This window comes from Impatiens glandulifera, chromosome 9, assembly GCF_907164915.1.
Source record: "Impatiens glandulifera chromosome 9, dImpGla2.1, whole genome shotgun sequence".
NCBI lineage: Eukaryota > Viridiplantae > Streptophyta > Magnoliopsida > Ericales > Balsaminaceae > Impatiens > Impatiens glandulifera.
The window spans coordinates 24835969-24858970 of NC_061870.1; the positions used below are offsets into that span (position 1 = coordinate 24835969).

Consider the following 23002-nt stretch of genomic DNA (forward strand, 5'->3'; position numbering starts at 1 on the left):
TCAGTTCTGTCTTGATTTCTGCCTCACAAAACTTTATTCCAAGGAGCTCAAATTTCTAAATTTTTCAAGAGCAGCCTTCTTCTCCTTATTAAGATGAACCACACTATTCCCTCCAAGTAACCGACCTTGGTCATCTTCTAATTTAATTCTGGAAGCCATCACTCTTTCCGAGATATTGCTGAATTTCCTCTTGTCAAAAATATGAAGTTGGTCATTAAGGAGCCTTAGATTTTTGGATACTCTGAACATACTCGAACCATCAACGTGTTCAGCCCACACATTTCTCAATATATCCTTAAATCTGTAATTTTCCATCCAGAAATTAAAGAATTTGAATGACCACCTAAACCTCTCTTCCCTTTTTCAATAGAGCTTAATCGGACAATGATTAAAAATCCCCGGGCTCAACACATTTACACGGCTTCTTGGAAACTGGACAGTCCATTCATTGTTTATAAGCCCTCTGTCTATTATACTATCTCTTGCTTGCATGTCCTCTCTAGTCGACGACCAAGTATATAGTAATTTCCCAAAGTAGTAGGCTCTATACAACCAATGTCTCTAATACAGTCATTGAAATCAATCATGTCTTGTGTTATATCCGATTTTGGGCTTTGATCACTCTCAATTCTTGTGACATTAAAATCCCAAGTATCGCCCATGGATTTCCATTACCAATCCAATTCCTTAGACAATCCAAAAGTAATCTCTTTTCTGAGCTAGAATTGCTGCCATAGACAATAGTTTGCTAGAAACAGCTTCCAGCGGTCTTGTCTTTAACATTAACCAGGATGACTTGGTCGCTTGAATGTAGCAAACTCACATCAGCACCCTTAGGATCCCAAACTACCCAAATCCTTCTCGTTCTAGAATTTGAATTATAAATTAACTCCCAACTACTGTCAACACAAAGCATTTTAACCTTCTCTACATTCCTGCATTTGACCTTGGTTTACAATATCCCAAAAATAGAAATTTTTTGATTTTTAAGCATCCTCTTTTATATTCCATGTCATAACATTCATGAATGAATATAAGGGAGGAGTTCTTTCTTTTCAACTCTTCCTTTGATTCCAAATACCTCTCCCTACAGCCCCTTTCCTAAACCTTGAACATTCTGCCTTTCCACCCTTGGACAAATAAGTTGCTTCCCAACTTAAAATTCATCTTCCTCATCGTCAGAATAATCGTAGGCATCATTATCCTCACTGTCCTTAATGGCTACCAATTGACTAACCATCATCCGTGATTGAGTTTGTTACATCCGGATCCTCAAAACTGATGCAAACAGCTTTATCTCGGCCTTCCTCAGTCCGAGTAGCCTGTCTCGGGTCAACAACACGTCTCCTATTATTAGTCATTATCTGCTTGCTTTTGAACTTTCTCGCTGCTTGAATCATGGGTGATCAGGTTTTCAGTTCTCACATTACAAGTATGACTCCACTAACACAAGGAGTTTGATTTTCTGCATCGGCTGCAGCATACCAGGACTGACTTTATGTACTAATAACCTGACCTAAACACATCCTGCCACATTGAACCATACCCAAATTATAACCATCATATTGATTCTTCCCTGCAACCATATCAACCCGACCCAAATTTTTTGTCTTCCTCTGAATCCGACTATCATCATTCTCATACCTTAGTGGTTATAAAATTGGGTTAATAAACTTTTAAATACAATAATAACTGAATTTTTTAATTTTTTTAATACTATAATCTATTTTTTAAATAATTTATTATTTTATTTAAACTTATAAAATAAACTCTAATTTATTTATTTAGAGTCGTCAAAATAATTTTAGAAAAATCAGTAAAATGTACGTATATAAACGCACTTTATATTAGAGTTTCCATAAGGGGTTCGTTATTTGGTCACGCTCGGGAAAAAGCTTTCGCGCTATGTCCTCCGCACTCGTTGAAAATAATTTTATTATTTAAAAATTTGGCTATCAAAAAATTTATTTATAACATTTATTTCATTTAATTAGTAGTTCAGGGGTCCTAAACAAGGATAAGTTTAGATTACGTAAATAATTATACAAAATTATTTAGAGTGCGTATTGCGTTTATATAAGATTGAGTACAAGACATGAAAAATATTAGAATTTAAAAATAAATTCAAATAGGCCCTTAGTCAAAATATTTATTTGGGAAACATCCCGAAAATATTTAAAAATCATTTTCTGACATTTCGTGATTATTTGAAAATTGATTAGGATTCCAAAATTACAAAAATAATTTTGGATTATGAAAATTGGAACCAAACAGGCCATAGGACCGGAGTCCTAGGGCTGAGTCCGTTTTTACCGGTCTGGGTCTGGATGGGCTCGGTTTAGACCGAGGGTGGTCTAGATCGGTAAGAAGACTGGAGGGTTCAACCTTTGGGTTCGAGAGGTTTGGTCCTGAACTCGATTGTTCGGTCCTAAGTCTGGGAGTCTCGGTCCCATATCTAAATTTCTCGGTTCTAGTTATATTTAATTTTTTTTTTATAATGACTCTCTTTAAAAACACCTGAAGTTATAGTGTTAGAGTTGAAAAAATAAATATGATTAATTTTTTAAATATATACATAATTAAAAAATAAAATCTGAAATATTATTTGATCTAAATCATACTGAATAAGATATTAAAAAATATATAATTTTTAAGTAAATTAAAAAATATTTGCCCAAACTCAACTCTAACTCAAAACTAGGATTTTCAAACATGATCAATATTTTTTTTGTCTAGATATTAATTTTGATCTAGAAATAAAATATCAAACCCAACAAAAACCATTCAATAAAGTTTAATTATTGAGATATAGGAAAATCGATATCATCTATTTAGCTGTTCGTTTTAGAGTAAAATATAGGGTTGGAAAGACTAATTTGAGCAAAAACAAACATTTGATTTATAGATTATTGGCCTGATATAGAAATTTTATACAAAATAATAAATCTAATAGGGTCGGATATAAAATCTGTTCAAATAATTAGTATTGAGGCGACGGGAAATACCATCGTTATTGTTCATTTTATCATCGCTAGAGAATAATAGCCACGGTAAGGGAGCCTATGGCCAACCGTCACTATTGGTTTTGTAGTTAAACATTAGCTACATAAATAAGTACCGTTACTAAAGAATGACAACAATAATTAAGAACCATCAACAAATATATATGTATTTCACTTATTTTTTATTTATCAAGAAACCAAAATTTAAAATAAATATAAGGAAGACACTAATGAAGAACCATCTACAACCATCAATTCACCGTTCACAGTTAATTATGCGAGTAATATATATATATATATGATCAGTCAAGAAAAAAACATCTCACAACTAACATTAAGTAATCACATAGGGCATCAAATGTGGAATTATCCAATTTTATATAATTGGATACTTTTAATAAACATAATTAGAAAACAAACTATATTAAGATCGATTTCGAAGAACTAAGTTTAGTTGTCTAGTCCCTTGAAAATTCCCTATAACAACAAAGAGAACAAAATAAACTTTAGTTATAAAAAATAAAGTAAAAAGATGAATGAAACCACTCTTTTGCTTGAATAAATCTTCAGAATCATGTCTCAAATTTGAAGGGTTCACGTTGATAATATACTTAATAGATAAGTCCAAAATATGAACTAAAAAATTCAATAAAATAACCATAAAAGGATCAACCACTTCTTATTCAAAATATATTATTATCTGTTTCCGAGCTATATTAGTAATGTGAGGGGTGATGGTATTATTTAAGAGCTCACTTTGAATCCGAGGAAGAACCTGCAGTGCCTGAGCCGATGGCACTTTCAACTATGTAAGCTTCTGGCTGTAACCAATTAAAAACCAAAATCATTCCCATATGGTTCTTCTCAACCAAAAACAAAATTAAAATCCATTACCTGGGTAGAATCCTCAAAGGAGTCTTTAAAGTCAGAAACTTTCTCAAGAGTTCTTCTCCTCTTTTCTTTGGTATTCAATTTCCTGGATCTTGAGTTTAAATAATCAAAATCAAAATCAATTGAAGGAAGAATGTCACCAAAGTCTTGGGTTTAATTATAATCAAAGTCTTGAGTTTAATGATCGGGATGATTGGGAGTTTGTGTGTCGCAATCATTACTTCACGGATAAATTTAAGGTACGATTTTATAATTTATGAAATCTGATATTAATTATTCTAACTTCATTTTTTATTTCACATACAGCGCAACAGTCGAACCAATGTTGTCAACAAAAATAAACTCAAATTTCCACATCATACCGGAAGTAGACCGTTTGCGCAAGTGGAGGAAGAATTGGTATGTTCATTATTTATAATAACTTAATTATAAAGATTGTTATTAATTTTATAAATCGTTTATTTCAACAGGCGCTTGAAATGGGACGAGTTCCCTCTGTCATTGAAGTATTCAAGAGGACCCGTACCCCAAAACCGACAAAAGAAAACTCAACCCCCGTCCCGGACGAACATGTGCAAGGGAAAATTGTAAGTTAATTGAATATATCTAGTTTTTTATTATAGAAATGATAATTTATTTCAAATTTGCAGGTTGAGATGGAGGAAGTTCTTAGTAACGAACCTGAAATATCTGATTTTTAATTAACGGAGAGTGTGTTCGGACAACAAAAACACGGGGAGTGTTCGGAATGGGATCAGGCGCGCGTCTAACCCACACACTTTCGTGAGGATTGTCGAAGTGGAAACAGTTCACAACGAAAAATGATCGATTATATGAAGAGAATCAAATAATGGCGCTGAAACTGGAGGAATTAGAGAAGAGGGATGAAGAAAGAATGCGCACAATTAATGAAATACAAGCGGAAAAGTAAGAAATTGTGACAAGAATGGAGAGGGAGAAGTTAGAAATGAATGCAAGAATAGAGAGCTTCGAATTGTTTATGAGGCAACATCAACAACCACCACCTCCTCCCCCCACCACCTAATTCTAGTACGTTTTGATTGGTTGTTTCGATTGAAAACAGGTTTATGAATTGATTGAGTACGTTTTCATTTGAATTTAAAACAAATTGTTTGGATGTTTGCTTGAGAATTTTGTAATTATAATGATCATTTCATGTATGTGTCATTTGTTTTCTTATTGATATATTGGTTTGGCTGAACAGGGTTTGGTTGCGCACAAAACAATCGGCATATTTGGTAAATTTTGTAGGAAAAAACCGAAAGTAAAATGGAAATCTTTCGGTTTTTCTTCATAGGAAAAACCAAGAGTTATATGGAAAGCTTTCAGGTTTTACCTTGAAGAAAAACCAAAAGTTCTTCATAAACCTCTCGGTTTTGTATCAAAGAGAAAAACCGAAAGTTAATTGTTAAACTTTCGGTTTTTCCATTTAAAGAAAAACCGAAAGTTTATTGTAAAACTTTCGGTTTTTCCATTTGAAGAAAAACCGAAAGTTTATTGTAAAACTTTCGGTTTTTCATCAGAGAGAAAAACTGAAAGTTTATTAGAAAACTTTCAGTTTTTCTCCAAAGGAAAAAATCGAAAGTTAATTGTAAAACTTTTGGTTTTCCCTCTAATGAAAAACCGAAAGTTAATTAGAAAACTTTTGATTTTTCTCCAAAGGAAAAAACCGAAAGTTTTCTAAATAACTTTCGGTTTTTCTCTCGGGTATCTAAACCGAAAACTCTATGATATCTCTTGGTAAAAGCCCAATTATTTTTAACGAAAGAGTCAATACCGAGGGATGGCGAGAGTTACCTAAACTTTCGGTATTTTGTCTATACCGAAAGATATAGGGTCAAAACCGACAGTTTTTACTCTCGTTTTTTACCCCTTTTTCACCAGTATTAATTGCATATAGTAGTTTAAGAGTTTATTATGATATCAATTTATTAATAAACATACTATATTTTTATTTCAGATAAAAAATATAAGCACATTTTTCTCATAAAGTTTAAAGAGTTCCAATCTTTCAAACACACCATAATATATCAATGTGTAATACACAGTTTTCTTACAAGCTCTTAAACATTTTAAATAATCTTGTTTCAAATTGGAAATCAAATTTCTGTTTAAGAGTAGAAGGTACAACTCAGTGATCATATAATGGTGTCAATTATGATTAGATTTCAATATTCAAATAGAGATCATCACTGTGTAATTCACACTCATGAAAATGTAGAATTGTATAAAAATAGAAAGAATAATATGACTTAAACTGACACAACATATATACAAGAAACCCTACCAAAAGAATTAGTATGAAGACAACAACAAAAATTACCAGGGCTTCTTAAACAGACTAACCAGGCGGTGGCGGCGTCGTTCTAGCCAAGAAAGGGGCAGAAGGGCGGATCTATGGAGAAGTCTACCTGGGCTATAGCCCTAGTAGCCCAAAATATTATGTAGGTAAATGACAATAACGACGAAAAATATTGTCGCTGTTGATAGCTTTTTTTGTCGCTAAATAGAATTAGCTACAGTAAACTAGGTATATTTTAATTCTTTGTTTGATATAATTATCCTTCTAGTCATTTTAAATTCTAGCTCCGCCCTTTCATCCTGCGACCTCTTATGCACATACAAATTTTCAATATTACTTATAGCGGCGTGAATAGTAGTCAGCCCTAGTCCAATCGCAAGAGAAATCAATATGTTCTGCATTATTAGTTAGAAATAACAGCATATTTGTTAGGGAGGCAAGAAACAATAGTACACACCAATCCTCAATTGTTCGATTTAAAATTACTAGCGGTTTGTCTCGGAAGAAATAGTGGAGTTTCCAGGCCGTAACCAAGATCTTAAACACAATGAGAGAAATTGGATGCCATAGAAGACTTAGAAAGACGATCAGATACACTATAACGGCGTAGTTCTTACAAAAATAGCAGCGATACTTGTTTTAATCCTTCTAATTGCATCATTGAGATCACGAGGAAAACCGATAGATTATAGTCGAATATTTCCTTCCATGCCTTGCCGAATTCATTCCATCGTTGATTGGCGGTCGTTCAGTTGCGACTAGATGTGTTAGGGTTAATTTGTTGGACGCTGCTCTTACCTTACCTCTCTATTTTTATTTTTATTTTGAAAAACGACTTAGCGTCATTTCATTAAAAAATCCTAAAAACGGGAAAAAAACCACGAGTTTAAGAGATCATTTTAGACAGACCTAGAATGATTTTGAAGTCGTAACATTCTGAATAAAAACTAAAAAGCTAAAAACAAAAATGAATTATCTGTTTACAATGTTTTCAATTCTAGTAAGTTTAAAAAACGGTAAACTCCAGTTCCTGCAGATATTCCAGTTCTGCTCCGTGCTTAGAATTCTTCTCCACGTTCTCGCGAGGGCGCTGCAATCTGATACAATATCTTTCCATAACTCGTCAACGCTCATGCGGGTTCTGTCATATACCCTTGCATTCTGTTTTTGCCAAATGTTATACACCTCTGCTCCAAACACACGTAACTGTATCTTTCATTAATTGTTTTTTTTTTTGTTAATAACGACGGTTATAATTTAACGTCACTAATGTTTTTACTGGTGAATAACCTTTGGAATTATATAATATATTATATGAACTAAATGATACACCAACCCGATCCAATAAATATATATATTAAAAAAGAATTACTAGTGAATAACCTTTGGAATTATATTATATTTTATATGAACTAAATGATACACCAACCTGATCCAATAAATATATATATATATAAATATATATAAAATATAGATATTTATATATAAGTTTTTTTTCACTTCAACCCATATATAGGGTAGAACTATTTAGTTATAATTGATTTGCAAGAGATCATAAGTTGAACGATCACCCAAAATTATGGTTCATTTTCGTTAACGTCTAATTGACTTGAAGAAGGGAATAGAATCAAAACAGAGAATATATATATTCGTGTAAGCCAGCGAGAACCATTTGAATCAAGTAGTGCACTGATTCACATGGTTCTCATAAACATCAAACATATCGGGTAAAAATGAAAATTTTTTTTTTTTTTAATAATATTAATATACATTTTTTTTTCTCTTAGAAAAGATTTTTTTTGTTTTATTCATGAAAACTATTTAAAAAAAAATCGATAAAATAACTTCGACCTTGTGAACCGATAATGAAAGAATGAGATCAGGATAAATACCAATACCAATTATGGGTAAAAAATGGAGATCAAAACAAATAACTCTCGAGGTCGTGAATCAAGAAAATAAGAGTTTGACATATTAAATAATTTGTATCCATATAAAATCTAGCATGACATATTTAATAAATAAATAGGAGTTAATATCATCCCAATTCCCATCCCAAAAGTAATTAGTATTTTTGTCATTAAAAGGTATTTTTGGCTGCTAATTATTCAAAAAAAAAAAAACTATAAATTCTATAACAAAACTGCTCATACTCGGTAATGCAAGGGAAGCTATTGAACATACATATAGCATTTTAATTTTATTTTTAACCGTTTGAAATTTATGGGCGGGTCAACCCATAATCCGACTCAAGTATCCATTTACTCTCACATATATAACCAAATTAACCATAGATCTCGACTCGGCTATCCGGACATTTTGAAAATTAAGCATCATTATATATATATATATTAGTTAGTTAAAAATTTAAATTTATATTATTAAAATGTCTCACGTTTATCAAATTTGTTGTTAAATTTAAAATATAAAATCTTATTAACCTAGTTGGTTAAAAGGTTGTACTAGTTGTTTTGTTAGGTTGCAAGTTCAAAACATACATATATCATTTTTAATTTTATTTTTAACCGATTGAATTTTATGGGCAGTTCAACCCACAATCCGACTCAAATATCCATTTTACTCTCACATATATATTCAAATTAACCACAACTCTCGACTCGACAATCCGAGTAATTTGAAAATTAAGCGTCATTTTATATATATATATATATATATATATATATATATATATATATATATATATATATATATATATATATATATATATATATATATATAAGAAATGTATTATTTTCTTTCCTTTATATGTCTCTTTTCTTTATTAAAGATAGTTATATATTAGAAATTAGGTACAGATGAGATAACTATAGAGTAATAGGTTTAAAAGTAATACATTTTAAGGAAAAAAAACTAAGAACGGATATATAATACAAGTACTTTTTTTTTTGAAATGACTTATAGTCATTTGTTTAATAAAATCCCAAAGGAAAAAAAGTGAATATAAGTGTTTAAATCGGGACAAAAACATGTTAGGATTTGTATCTCCCAAATCCGACCTGCTTGAAAACAATCTGTAAAAATACAAGAAAGAGAACACAAGAACACACAGATTTATAGTGGTTCACTCAAATTGAGCTACATCCACTTCAGCCACCACCAGATTTACTATGAAGAAGAAGAAGGAATACTGAGTTTTTGCCTCACACTTTATCTCTCTAGAATTCTATCTTCATAATGTAAACCCTTAATAATCACATATTTATAGGGTAAACATTCAGATAATAAACCTAAATAACTTTGGTCAGGCCCAAACCCAAAACCAAAAAAAGATAAACCCAATAAACTCTAATTAACAATGTAGAGTTTATTATAAGTGTAGGCTCCATAACTCAACAATCTCCCACTTGGAGACTAACTTCATCATCTCTCGATCGGTAGTGGCTTTCCATTCGGTTTCTTAACGAAGAAGACCAACTGAAGTTGCACACAACTTCAGTTTCTCATTTGTCATAGTTTTCGTCAACATATCAGCTGGATTCTCACTCCCGGGAATCTTCTCAAGAGCTAATACTCCATCTTCTAAAGCTGACCGGATGAAATGATAACGAACCTGTATATGCTTCGTCCTGCCATGATAAACAGGATTCTTTGCCAAATGAATGACACTCTGACTGTCGCATCGCAACACACTTCCCTCGTAGTCTTAACCCAATTCTCGCAAAAAAAGTTGTAACCACATCATCTTCTTAGCAGCTTCTGTCACAGCAACATACTCTGCCTCACAACTAGAAAGAGCAACAATCTTCTGCAATTTTGAAACTCAACTAATTGCAGTACCTCCCAGTGTATAAATGTACCCGGTTGTGCTCTTCCTACTATCAACATCACCACCATTGTCAGCATCAACATATCCTTCCAAACCCATATTAGACTTTCGAAAACACAAAGCAAGACCCGTACTTCCTCTTAAGTATCGTAGTATCCACTTTACTGCTTTCCAATGTTGTCTACCCGGATTGCTCATGAATTTGCTAACAACTCCCACTGCATGTGCTATGTCTGGTCTTGTGCAAACCATCGCATACATAATACAACCAATGGCAAAGGAATACGGAACAATTGCCATGTAATTTTTCTCCTCCTCTGTTGAAGGCGACTGATCTTTAGATAATCTGAAGTGACTATCTAAGGGGTTAGTAACTGGTTTTGCATCATACAAGTTGAACCTACTAAGAACTTTCTTCACATATTCTTCTTGTGAAAGCTTGAGAACTTCTTCATCCCTGAAAATTCTCATCCCAAGGATTTGTTTTGCAGCACCCAAATCTTTCATTGCAAACTTTTCAGACAACTCTTTCTTAAGCTTGTTAATCTCATACAAGCTTGCTCCAGTAATCAACATGTCATCAACGTAGAGAAGAAGAATAATGTACGATTTATCAAACCTCTTGATATAGCAGCAATGATCAGCTTCACACCTCAAAAAATTGTTACTTTTCATGAAGCTATCAAACTTCTTGTACCATTGCCTTGGAGCCTGTTTCAAACCATACAGACTCTTCTGAAGCTTACACACAAGCTCATCTTTTCCTTTGATTTCAAATCCTTCTGGTTGTCGCATATAAATTTTTTCATCTAGATCACCATGAAGAAAAACAGTTTTGACATCCATTTCTTGAAGATGAAGGTCTTCTTTCACAACCAAACTCAAAATAGTTCTAATTGTCATCAATTTAACTACTGGAGAGAAGATTTCATTGTAGTCAATACCTTCTTTCTGTTGAAATCCTTTCACAACCAACCTTGCCTTGTACCTTATGGTTTTATCATGTTCTTCTTTAATCCTGAAGATCCATTTGTTGTGAAGTGTTTTCTTTCCCTTTGGTAGTTCAGTGAGCTCCCAAGTCTGATTCAACATCAAAGAGTCCATCTCATCTTTCATCGCAGACTCCCACTTAACCGATTCATCAGATTGTATTGCTTCCTCATAGCATTCAGGTTCACCTCTATCTGTCAACAAGATATAATTTAGAGATGGAGACCACCTCTTAACTGGTTTTCGATTCCTTGATGATCTTCTCAACTGTATAACCGGTGTTTGCTGATTTACCTCTGGGGCCACGTTCTCAACGATTTCATCTTCAACAACACATTGTTCTTCTTCGACAATCGGTATATATTCAGCTGAAAATTCTCTCAAATCGACTGTACCAGTCTCTTCCAACTTGGAATCACCACCTGATGTCTTCCCAACACAATCTTTGTAGAGAACCTGTTCATTGAAGATAACATTTCTGCTACGAATGATCTTCCGATTTTGATTATCCCAGAAACGATAACCAAACTCAATATCACCATAACCAATGAAAATTTTTTTTATTAGACTTTGGATCAAGCTTGCTCCTATCACATTCATTAATATGAACATATGATAAACATCCAAACACTTTCAAATAAGAAAGGTTTACCTTTTTATTGCTCCAAGCTTCTTCAGGAATTCTGAATTCAAGAGGAACAGAGGGTCCCCTGTTTATCAAATAGGCAACAGTATTAATAGCTTCTGCCCAGAAGGTTTTAGGCAGCCCTGCATGCAATCTCATGCTTCTAGCACGCTCGTTCAATGTTCGATTCATTCTTTAAGCTACTCCATTCTCTTGAGGCGTTCGGGGAACAGTCTTCATCATACTGATCCCATTCTCAGCACAATACTCTTTGAAATCTGAATTGATATATTCACCTCCGTTATCGGATCTCAAGCACTTAACTTTCTGATTTGTTTCATTTTCAACCAAAGCCTTCCACTTCTTGAAAATAGCAAATACTTCAGACTTGTGCTTCATAAAGTAAACCCATACTTTTCTTGTTGAATCATCTATAAAAGTCACATAGTAGTATGATCCGCCAATAGAAGAAACAGGTGCAGGTCCCCACACATCAGTGTGTACCAACTCTAGTCTTTCTTTCTTGGGCTCCTTCCCAGTTTTTAACAAACTCACTCGTTTCTGTTTTCCAAGAATGCAATTTTCACATAACTGATGTTCAACAGACTTCAGTTTTGGAATCTGTCCATTCTTTAAAAGAATTTTCATCCCTTTTTCGCTCATATGGCCTAATCTGCAATGCCACAATTCACTGTTCTTTGAGTCATCAACTACAGCAGCAACTGTTTCTCTGCAAGTTGAAGTCGTGTATAACGTTACAGTTTTGTGACCTCGAGCAACAACAATTGCTCCTTTAGTCACCTTCCATGCACCATTTTCACAACTGAAATTGTGACATTCTTCATCAAGTTGTGTAACAGAGATCAAATTGCGCATTAAACCTGGAATGTGTCTCACCTTATTAATCTTCCAAACAAAACCATTTGCCATCTTCAAGTTGATGTCCCCCATGCCAACAATATTCAGTGGCTCACCATCTGCAAGATATACTTTCCCACAGTTTCAAGCCACATAATTCTCCATTAATTCTTTGTGGGCAGTGGTGTGGAAAGACGCTCCCGAGTCCAAAACCCATAAATCTATCGGGCTATCAACAGACAGAAGTAACGCATCAGTGACAGATTCTGTAATAACGTTGGCTGCATCATTTTTATTATCACCATTTTTCTTCGGTGCTTTGTAGTTCCTCTTTAAATGACCCTGTTTACCACAATTCCAGCACTCAAATGTCCTCCCAGACTTGGACTGACTTCTCATGCTCCTTGACATAGATCTGCTCTTACCTCGGTTGAAATTTCTATCATTACTGATAGAAAAATTAAGTAAATTAATTTTTGGAACCGGCCAGACGAACTAAACAGGTGTTAACCTTCATGTGCAGGTACAAACCGTATGAACCGGTTGGCGTATCAAAACCGGTTGCTACTATACTTCAAAGAAACCAGTTTCAAGTGATCAAGTTAAAGATCAGAGGAACCGGTTTTCACTTTCTCAAGCGACCGGTTAGCCAAGACAAAAAACTTTCATTCCAACCGGATCATACTGCACAAGACACAAAAACCGGAAGGTTCAGAACAAAAGCCGGAAGATTCATACTACAAGAGTGACGTACCATGACGGAAGAAACGTGTCTTGAAAGAATAAAAGAAGATCAGATCCGATCGGAAGCATGCGAGGAAAGCAATGATGCTTTATTGATCCGAAGTTGACAACCGGAGGTGCATGCCCAACACGTGTCCAAATCTGAAAACCGGCTACGTCATCTTTTGCTCAGAGCTGCCTGCATGACTGCCAGGTGTTGAGGAAAATGAAGCGTGCAAGCAACCTCTCTGCACCAGGCGTGATAATGATCAACCAATCCAGCGGAGAGAGAAGAAAGTAACCGTTGGCTACTTTCAGCTATAAAAGGAAGATCAAACGTCTTCATTTAATGCAGTTGTGAGCATCATCAGTTCTGAAAGCTGAAAATTACGAATTACGAAAAGCATTAAATTCTAGAGAGATAAAGTCCTATACTGTAAAACCGATGTGTCTAAAACCGGAAGCTCTTTGTGTGTTGTTGTGTTGAGTTGTGAGCAGAATGTAACTCGGCATGACGTTTAGGAGATGCATTAATAAGATTACATATAGAATTCAATTTCGAAAAAAATAACCAAATAGATACCTCTTTTTCGGCAGCCGCAATTAATGCTAGTTGAAGCCGATGAGCAAAACAATGTACATAATATGCACATGAACATTCTTTCAAAAAAAGAGCCTGTAATCCATTCCAAGAGCCACGCATATTACTAGCACCATCATATCCTTGTCCTCTCATGTTATGGATATGCAAGTCATAACGACCAAGAACATCAGATATTTCTTTCTTAAGTGTTGTAGCAGTTGTATCAGCCACATTTACAATGGCAAAGAACCGTTCTCGTAAAACCCCGTCAATATCCACAAATCTTAACACAATAGCCATCTGCTCCTTGTTAGATGCATCTCTTGCTTCGTCAACTAAAATGCAGAATTTGGCATCCCCGATTTCTTGGCGAATCTTTGTTCTCACTTGGTGGGCAATAACATTCAATACATCTTTCTGAATATCCGGAGAAGTATACTTTGCATTTTTTGGAGCTTTTTCTAAGATAGTGTTTCCAATACTCTCATTCAATTTTCCCATAAATTTTATCATCTCAATAAAATTTCCACGATTATTAGAAGATGGAGACTCGTCATGCCCTCTCAATGCACACGCTTGTAAAGTGAGTCACCGAATGCTTTCAATAGTTGTTGTAAGTCGTAATCTGTTCTTTTGTTTTTCATCTGAAGATTGTGCATTCAGTACTTTGTCAATATGACAAGGGATATTCATTAGATTATCAAGATATTCAACTGCCCTATTATGTGGTGAAGTATTACATCCTATATGCATAACAAAAGAGCATCTATCCCCATCATTAACTCGCTTCCAATATTTGAATCCATTTATTGTAAATGTAGGGCTTTGGGGTTGCTTATGTTCAAACAAGAAACATGGGAAACAAAAAGCAGCATCTTTCAAAGGAGAGTATTCTAACCACGTAAATTTCTTAAACCAATGACTTTGGAACCGTCGATTTTGATTTCCAAATTTGGTCGGCGGGTACTCATCCTTAATAGGTTGATATGGCCCCATCTTGATATAAGCTCGTCTAATTTCATCCTTTTGATTAAAAGGATATTTCCACATCGGAATACGTAATGATGGATCAGGTTCAAGAGAACTTACATCAACATCAATTCTAGGAGATTTGTTAGGTTCTTGAGCATGGATATTTGAGATATCGATAGTTGATTGATTACCCCCTTGACTTGGACATGACTGACCTTTTGGTTTAAAAAATCAGTCAATAGTTTTTCTTTTACCTTCCATACTTGATAGTTCTATTATAACCCTAAAAAAATTTAAATAAAACACACATAATATAATTTGAAATATAACAGAACATATTATATAATGCTTCGATTAGTTTGTGATTGATTGTTGATCAGAATTTGAAATATAACAGAACAGATTACAGATAAAAGAGATTAAGAGAATGAAATCTGTAATGAAAGAGGAGAGTTAAGCCGATCTTGCAATGCGTAATATTAGTTCAACTTCCACTTCGTCGGTAACAATTTGATGGATGTATTAAACGTTTAAGAAAAAAAGAATAATTGTGGAATCTTTATAAGAAAAACTATAATATATTATATAATATAATATAATAATATAACAATAATCGTCGGATGTTTTTAATTTAATTGGGTGGAGCCCACCATAATCAAAAAAATATTTTAACCAGATGAGAAGTTTGATCATTAAGAGGACTTTTATTCATTTTTTTTTTTAATTTTATTGGGTGGAGCCCACCATAATAAAAAAAAATATTTTAATAACTTGGGTGGGGCTGGAGCCCACCCTAGCCCCCTTGGTGGCTCCGCCCCTGATCGTAGAGAAAATGTAAAATCTGTTTTGAAAAGAATAATCGTTGTAAATGAGGATTTTAATTAGAAAATGTTATGCTGTAACGAAAAAATTGACATAAAGACGTATGGTGACCATTTCTAATAGTTTGAGGGTCATTAGTGACCTTTTAAAAAGTGTAGGGATAATTTATTTTAAAAATTATTCGAAAGTTAAAATTAAACGATCGAAGTAATTTAAGGGTACCTAAGGGTACCTAGATAATTTGTATATATATATTATAAATCTACTCAATTGAGCCTAAGCCTAGGCATAGGACCAGCCATCCAAATTCCAATAACATTAATGCTCTGTATGGGTTATGGGTCCCCATTACCAAAGTTCGCAATTATTATAGTAAATAAAAAATATTTTTTTATAATATTTTTATTATTAAAATTTAATGTTATAAAAATATTTAAAATAGAAAAAAATATGTCTTAGAATATTAAAATTATAATATTTTTAATCATAATAAATAAAAAATCATTATCAACAAACTTATGATTAGGATATGAATAATATTGACAAAAGTGAAAGAAAGAATAAAAAATAAATATGATTTCACTCTTTTGTAAATTAAAAAATTTGAATATAATTTAAAGAATGAAAAAAATTGTAATATAATAAAATCAAACAAATCCTTATTTGAAATTAATAAATTTATTATTTAATATTTATGTTAGCTGTCATTTGTCAGTTTTTTTTTCTCTTTAAATAATACCAAAAATAAATAAATTAAATAAGTCAGGCTATAGACAAGTTTCTAGAATCACTATTATTGATACCATATTTCCCTTTTTCAGCTTATCTTCTTCAATAAGATCACACACAACACACTTTATAAAATTTCTTTCCTGGGAGCAAACATGGATCCAATTACTAAATTGTTATACGTCTCTTTAATCTCCATCCTCTTTGTAACCATCATTTTCAAACTTCTCTCATCTCATAAACGCTTAAATAGAAACCTCCCACCTAGTCCATCACCCACTTTTCCGATTATTGGACATCTTCATCTCCTAAGCGACCTTCCTCATCGGTCCTTTCACGAGCTCTCACAAAAACTAGGCCCTGTCTTCTCCCTTCAACTGGGAAACCGGCTTGCAGTGGTCGTATCTTCCCCTTCCGCTGTTGAAGAATGCTTCACCAAAAACGATATCATTCTAGCCAACCGGCCAAATTTCATTTCTGGGAAGTTCATTGGCTACAATTACACCTCCATGATTGAATCACCTTACGGGGACCATTGGCGAAAGATGCGTCGTCTACTAACGGTCGAGATTTTTTCCACCACCCGTCTCAACTCTTCCTTGTCCATTCGACAAGACCAAGTTAAACATCTACTTCGAGACCTTTATCAAGTGTCTTCTTCCACTTTTACAGCTGTGAATATGAGGTGAGCATTTGTTTTCCAAGAAATTCATTTATGATTCTACCCTTTGTTCTTACATTAATATTAAGACTTTGTATTAATAAACAAGAATTCAAACTAATGTTTTGTTACTAATATAATGATTTATTGATCACTTCATTAATATACTAAAGTAACGGACGTAGAACCTTCAATAATATTAATAGCACTTTCTAGATTCTTCAAAATACTATCATCATTGTGACATATGAGATTGATTTAAAAATTGACAAATTCCTAGTAACTCTGGCCTTTTTAAAAAAATTTCACACAAAATGATTTTTCTTTAATTTCTCTTCACCGTGATTAAATTACTATTCATTTAATATATAATATTTATATGTACTATTTAAAAACAATTATGAAAAAACATTAGTTCATTTTCTATTATTTAATTGTGTCTTTAAAAATTTATATATTGTGTTGATATTTTTGTTAAATTATTATTAGGTCACGATTATCGGAGCTATCGTTTAATAATATAATGAGCATGATTTCGGGGATAAAATGCTTCAACCAAGGAGAATTTTCGAATTTCGAGGCTAAAGAAATATTGAATATTATAGACGAGATTTTCAAATTACGTGGTGTATCACATCTTGCAGATTTTTTACCATTTTTAAGGTTATTTGATTATCAAAACTACGAAAAGAATTTTTCAGCACTTCAAAAGAAGATGGATGCCTTTCTCGAACATCTCATAGGTCAACATCGGTTATCTAATGGCGGTAACTCAATGATTGACCACTTGCTTGTTTTACAAGTAAAACAACCGGACTACTATACTAATGATATCATCAAAGGTCTATTACTAGTAAGTTACCTAATCATCCATCATTAAGTTTTTTTTTGTTTTTTTATTTGAGTTTCACTTTTAAACAAATTTGTACATGTAGTTTATGATACTTGCTGGGACGGAAACATCATGGATAACATTGGAATGGGCATTGTCACTATTAGCAAATCACACCAAGGTATTAGAGAAGGTGACGGCTGAGATAGATGCCCAAATTGGCCAAGACCGCCTATTGGATGAATCTGATCTTGATAAACTCCCTTATCTCCATGGAGTGATTTTGGAGACCCTTCGGATGTTCCCAGCAGGACCACTCCTGGTCCCCCACATGTCGTCGGAGGATTGCAAGATTTGTGGATTCGACGTTCCTCGTGGAACAGTATTAATAGTAAATGCATGGGCCATTAATAGGGATCCTGATGTTTGGGAAGAAGCGGAAACGTTTAAGCCCGAGAGATTTGAAGACGGAGAAGTTGAAAGTGGATACAAAATAATGACATTCGGGATGGGTCGAAGGGCTTGTCCTGGAGTAGCCCTAGCTCATCGAATTATGGGATTGGCATTGGGCTCATTGATCCAATGCTTTCATTGGAAAAGACTAATGGAAAATGAATTGGTTGATTAAAGTGAGGGGAAAGGTCTTTCTATGCCTATAGCTCAACCACTCGAGGTTATGTGCAAAGCTCGTGATATCTTGCACAAGCATCTATAAATTTGAATTATTTTTGTCATGTACTAGCTTCAATAATGGTTTATTTTCGTAGGTATACTAGCTCTTTCATTTTCTTTTATTTTTGTTGAAGAATGTTTAATAAATATATATATATATTGTTGATTAAGATTGTGTTTCTACAACTATATTTTCAACCCATCTTTTAAAACCTGTTAGAATATAAGGTAATATATCATAAAATATTATCATAATATAATATTATAAATGATAATAATATTATTAATATAATATAATATTATTATATTATTATATTATATTAATTTTCTTGTAAATATAATGTAATGTCTATATAATAGACATACCCTATGTAACTTTAAATATATATCATTCTAATATATATCATTTATATTATTCTTACATGATATTAGTGTCAATATTTTGTTATTAAGCTATAAAATCTAGTATTTCGTTGTCTCCATCAATGGTTACTTTAGTTATTGATGGAGGACTCTAATAAACTCTATTAATTATTATTATATTTTTTAATAATATTTTTTTCTTTCAAATAAATCTGTTGATTTCTTATTTTATTTGATAATTATATTTTCTAAGTTTTGTTTTCAGTTGTTGTTTTATCCCAATAGTAATGCTCATATTTCTATTGGTCTTAATCTAATTATATGTGATTTTTTTATTGATTATTTAGTCAATACACTGTCATCCTTTCATTAAGGATGGTTTTTCAGGTGTTGTTTCACCCCAACATTCTATGTCCATGATATTCTACCTCTTCGCTAGTTTTATTTTATGCAACACATTGTCATCTCGTCGTTGATGGATCTCGAGACTCACGAGTAACTTCAAAGTTCATTCAGTTGTTGTTTTATCCCAACATTCAATGCTTATGGGATTCTACCTCTTCGTTGGTTTATTAGTCAACACGTTGTTATCCTGCTGGATGGAGCTCACGAGTTTTTGAATTTGAAAATTAAATCATCAATATTTCAATATCTTGTTTTCAACTCAAGTTGTTCAAGTCTTTTTTATCCTGAGTTTGAGGAGGGATGTTAGAATATAATATAATATATCGGTAAGATATTATCACAATATTATAATATTATAAATTGTGATAATATTAATATTATATTATATTAATTTTCTTATAAGTCTAAGATAATGTTTATATAATAGACTTAACATATGTAACTCTAAATATATATCATTTTAATACAATTTTTATTATTATTCTAACTACGAATAGAACTTATAGAAATAAAAATGTATTCTTAATAAATTCAAGAATTTCTAAAATCATTTAAATATTAGTTCAAACTTCCTCATAGTTAAAAAAAAATCCAAAGTTATATTAGTTTAAGATCATAAAAGTAATTTGCATGAACAGTTATTCTACTTTTTCGAGGTCAAATCTTTTAACTCGGTTTATGAACACACTCTAAAGTCTAACCATTAATAAATTAACATACATTGGATATTTAAGAAATATTATATGTTAGTATGTGTAATATTTCCTTTTTTATTTTGAATTAGAAAGAAAAAGTAGATTTTTTGCTTTTTTGCATCTTGGTTTTAAATGGTTGTATTTTAGAGATTTTTTGTTTGGTAGCACAAGTGTGGTAATGTTTGATCAAAGTTCAATTTGAATATATATTTTTGGATTTTTTGCAACTTGATTTTAAATGGTTGTGGTTTTATGAGATTATTTTTTTTGTTTGGTAGGACAAGTGTGATAATGTTGGGTAAAGGGATAAGGACGGATATTTATGAGGCATTCTTATATATTAATATTGATAATTACCAATTTTTTTAATCCATTTTTTAGTTTATTTATTTATAACAAATATGGATTAACTTGTAATTCGATCATGTGCAGTACGAAGCGTTTTCCTTCCGTTCTAGTGGCGACGCAGACAACTCCTCGACGTTGGACGATAATTCAACGTTTATCTGATGGTTGTAATTCATGTTGCAACGATTCCTTTGGATTTCGACTACACTAGATTATATATTTATTTTTTATTTTAAATTTAAGGATTTATTTAAAATTGATTTTTCTTCCACCATTTCGTCTTACTTTTAAATCTTTTAAAATATACAAAAAATATTTAAGAAAATATGACATTTATTTTTTCAATTTATTTTATTTTTTTTTTTACATTTTTTAGTTTAATAAATAATTTATTTAAGATAAAATGGATACAATATTTATACTAAATTATTTATTTTAATCTCTTTTTATTTTTCTAAAATTAATTTGAGACAAAATAGATACACCATTTATCCCAAATTATTTTATTTATTTTCTTTAGCCATTATCTTTAATTAAGTTAGGATTTAATTATTACAATAATTAATCCAATTAATTGTTTGAATAGACTTTGACATTTGTTTTAATTATTTTGATTTTATTTATTCAAAAATAATTATTTTTAAATTAATTAATTGGGTATGTAGATTTTTAATGTTTACAATATCTAAATCAGTTCCAAGTAATCCTGATAATGTTTGATCAAAAACTATTTTTTTTTTTATAAAAACAAGAATTTTAGTTCTTGAATTGGTCAAAATTTAGTGTTCATGTTTTGGTTTATTCAATTATATGAAGTATAAGAAGCTATTGACAATCTCCTTACGCATCATCAAACCAAAAAAAAATAAAAAATCATATTTTTTTCCAAAAACTGTTTGATTTGAATGAAACATCATCCCCATCGAATGGTACATCAGGATGATGTTATAAATGATCCCTGAGACCATAAATGATTTCCAAACAGGGTTAATGTTTTTTTATTTAGATATTAATTTTGATCAAGAAATAAAATATCAAATCCAACAAAACAAAAACCAATTAATAGAGCCAAGTTAATGAGATATCATCTGTTTAGTTGTTCATTTTAGAGTAAAATATAGGGTTTAAAAGACCAATTTGAGAAACATTTGATTTGTTGATTATTGGTTAGTATAAAAGTGAGTCATAGCGATGGAAATACCGTCGTTATTGCTCACTTCATCGTCGCTAAAGATTAATAGCCACGGTACGGGAGTTTGTCGCCATCCGTCGCTATTGGTTTCGTAATTAACATTAGCTACATAAATTAACATTTTCATACACATATCTTCCGTTAGAATTACATCGATAATAACGTTCTATCTAAAGAATATGATCTTGAATAAAATATTTGACTTCCAAAGTTTTTCCCAACATAAATTATATGAACTTATCTTAGAAAACAACTCTTGTAGCAATGCCCCACATAAAAACTATCCATATCTTTCTAACGCATAATGTTTTGTTAAGATGGAGACATTTGCTTGCGTTCTTCTAAAAGTAAACCTCTATTATGGGACGAAGTCTCCATAATGTTTAATCTTCTTCTTATCTAATTCGGTTAGTGAAACCATTAGACTGAGGATCAAACATGTCCTTAACTATGTCATTTCTACATATCGCAATGGAAACAAGTTCATGATACGCCGTAGCTAGACTTTTGACACTACACTAAATATCATTCCAAAATCTAACTAAAGAACTATCCCACACAATGAATCTAGACTGCTCACGAAAACTTTTTGACATAGAATAAACTCTCCTCCAAATGTTACACCTCACTAGATAATGGTGAACCAACCAGACCAATTATTACCATACTTATATCTGATTATTGATTCCCAAAGACTATTTGGCTCTGTTGCAAATTTACTACACAATTTTAATAGAAGAGCCTTATTAAAAGAAATAAGATCTCAAATATCAAGACCTCCTTTATCTTTAAAATATTTAACTTTATCCCAAATAACTAAATAACGAAACGAAGAGTTAGAAGATCTTCATAAAAACTTACACATTATTCTCTCTATTTTCATTGTCACACTCTTAGAGAGAATGAATAACGACATCATATATGTGGCATAGATGACAACACACTCTTAATGATTAACCGACCCCCTTTTGAGATTATTTTATTTTTCCATCTAGACAGTTTACATTCTATTTTAGTGATAATCGGGTCCCAATAGACCTTGGATCTTAATTTAGCACTTAATGACATACCAATATATGTTAACGAAAGACTACCAATTATGAACTCCAACATATTTGTCAACCTCATCCTTCTTCTATTTGAAACAAAAATTGAAAAAAAAAAGATGTCTAATTTATTAAGATTAACTTAAAGATCGGAACATGCATAAATAACCATCAAATATTTCAAAAATGTTTAGAATCCCTATATGTAGTCTGAACCATATAGATCGTGTCATCAGTGAAAAGCAAAATATGATAAGACAAATGATATCTTATTGACTCACAACTCACTCCACGAATGAGTCCTAGGTTTTCTACGAAAACAATCATTTTTTAGATTTTCTATAACAATAACAAAAAAAAATAGAGAAAGTGAATCACCCTATATAAATTTATGTCTAGAATATTAAAATTATATTATTTTTAAAACGTAATAAAAAAATTATTATCAACCAACTTTTGCTTATGCTTAGGATATGAATAATA

The 23002-nt window shown here is 32.1% G+C and overlaps 2 protein-coding genes across 2 annotated transcripts; one reads left to right on the top strand and one right to left on the bottom strand.

The window, feature by feature from the left end:
• Positions 1 to 33: 33 nt before the first annotated feature.
• On the bottom strand, positions 34 to 14283 carry LOC124916066 (zinc finger MYM-type protein 1-like). Its single transcript, XM_047456803.1, has 3 exons — positions 13783 to 14283; positions 3759 to 3823; positions 34 to 301 (listed from the first exon to the last, which is right to left on the bottom strand). The coding sequence occupies exons 1-3, from the start codon at positions 14281 to 14283 to the stop codon at positions 34 to 36; spliced, it is 834 nt and encodes a 277-aa protein (XP_047312759.1).
• Positions 14284 to 16386: 2103 nt separating this feature from the next.
• On the top strand, positions 16387 to 18426 carry LOC124916067 (cytochrome P450 81Q32-like). The gene is made up of 3 exons (XM_047456804.1): positions 16387 to 16990; positions 17444 to 17819; positions 17902 to 18426. The coding sequence occupies exons 1-3, from the start codon at positions 16461 to 16463 to the stop codon at positions 18424 to 18426; spliced, it is 1431 nt and encodes a 476-aa protein (XP_047312760.1). The 5' UTR covers positions 16387 to 16460.
• Positions 18427 to 23002: the final 4576 nt, after the last annotated feature.

Coding starts and splice junctions, on each gene's coding strand:
- LOC124916067 (XM_047456804.1), top strand. CDS start 16,461: ATGGATCCAATTACTAAATTGTTATACGTCTCTTTAATCTCCATCCTC. Junction 16,991..17,443: donor TTTACAGCTGTGAATATGAG/GTGAGCATTTGT, acceptor ATATTTTTGTTA/AATTATTATTAGGTCACGAT. Junction 17,820..17,901: donor TCATCAAAGGTCTATTACTA/GTAAGTTACCTA, acceptor TTGTACATGTAG/TTTATGATACTTGCTGGGAC.
- LOC124916066 (XM_047456803.1), bottom strand. CDS start 14,283: ATGGGAAAATTGAATGAGAGTATTGGAAACACTATCTTAGAAAAAGCT. Junction 3,824..13,782: donor TTGCGGCTGCCGAAAAAGAG/GTATCTATTTGG, acceptor AATTGGTTACAG/CCAGAAGCTTACATAGTTGA. Junction 302..3,758: donor GGTTCTTCCTCGGATTCAAA/GTGAGCTCTTAA, acceptor GGAAAATTACAG/ATTTAAGGATATATTGAGAA.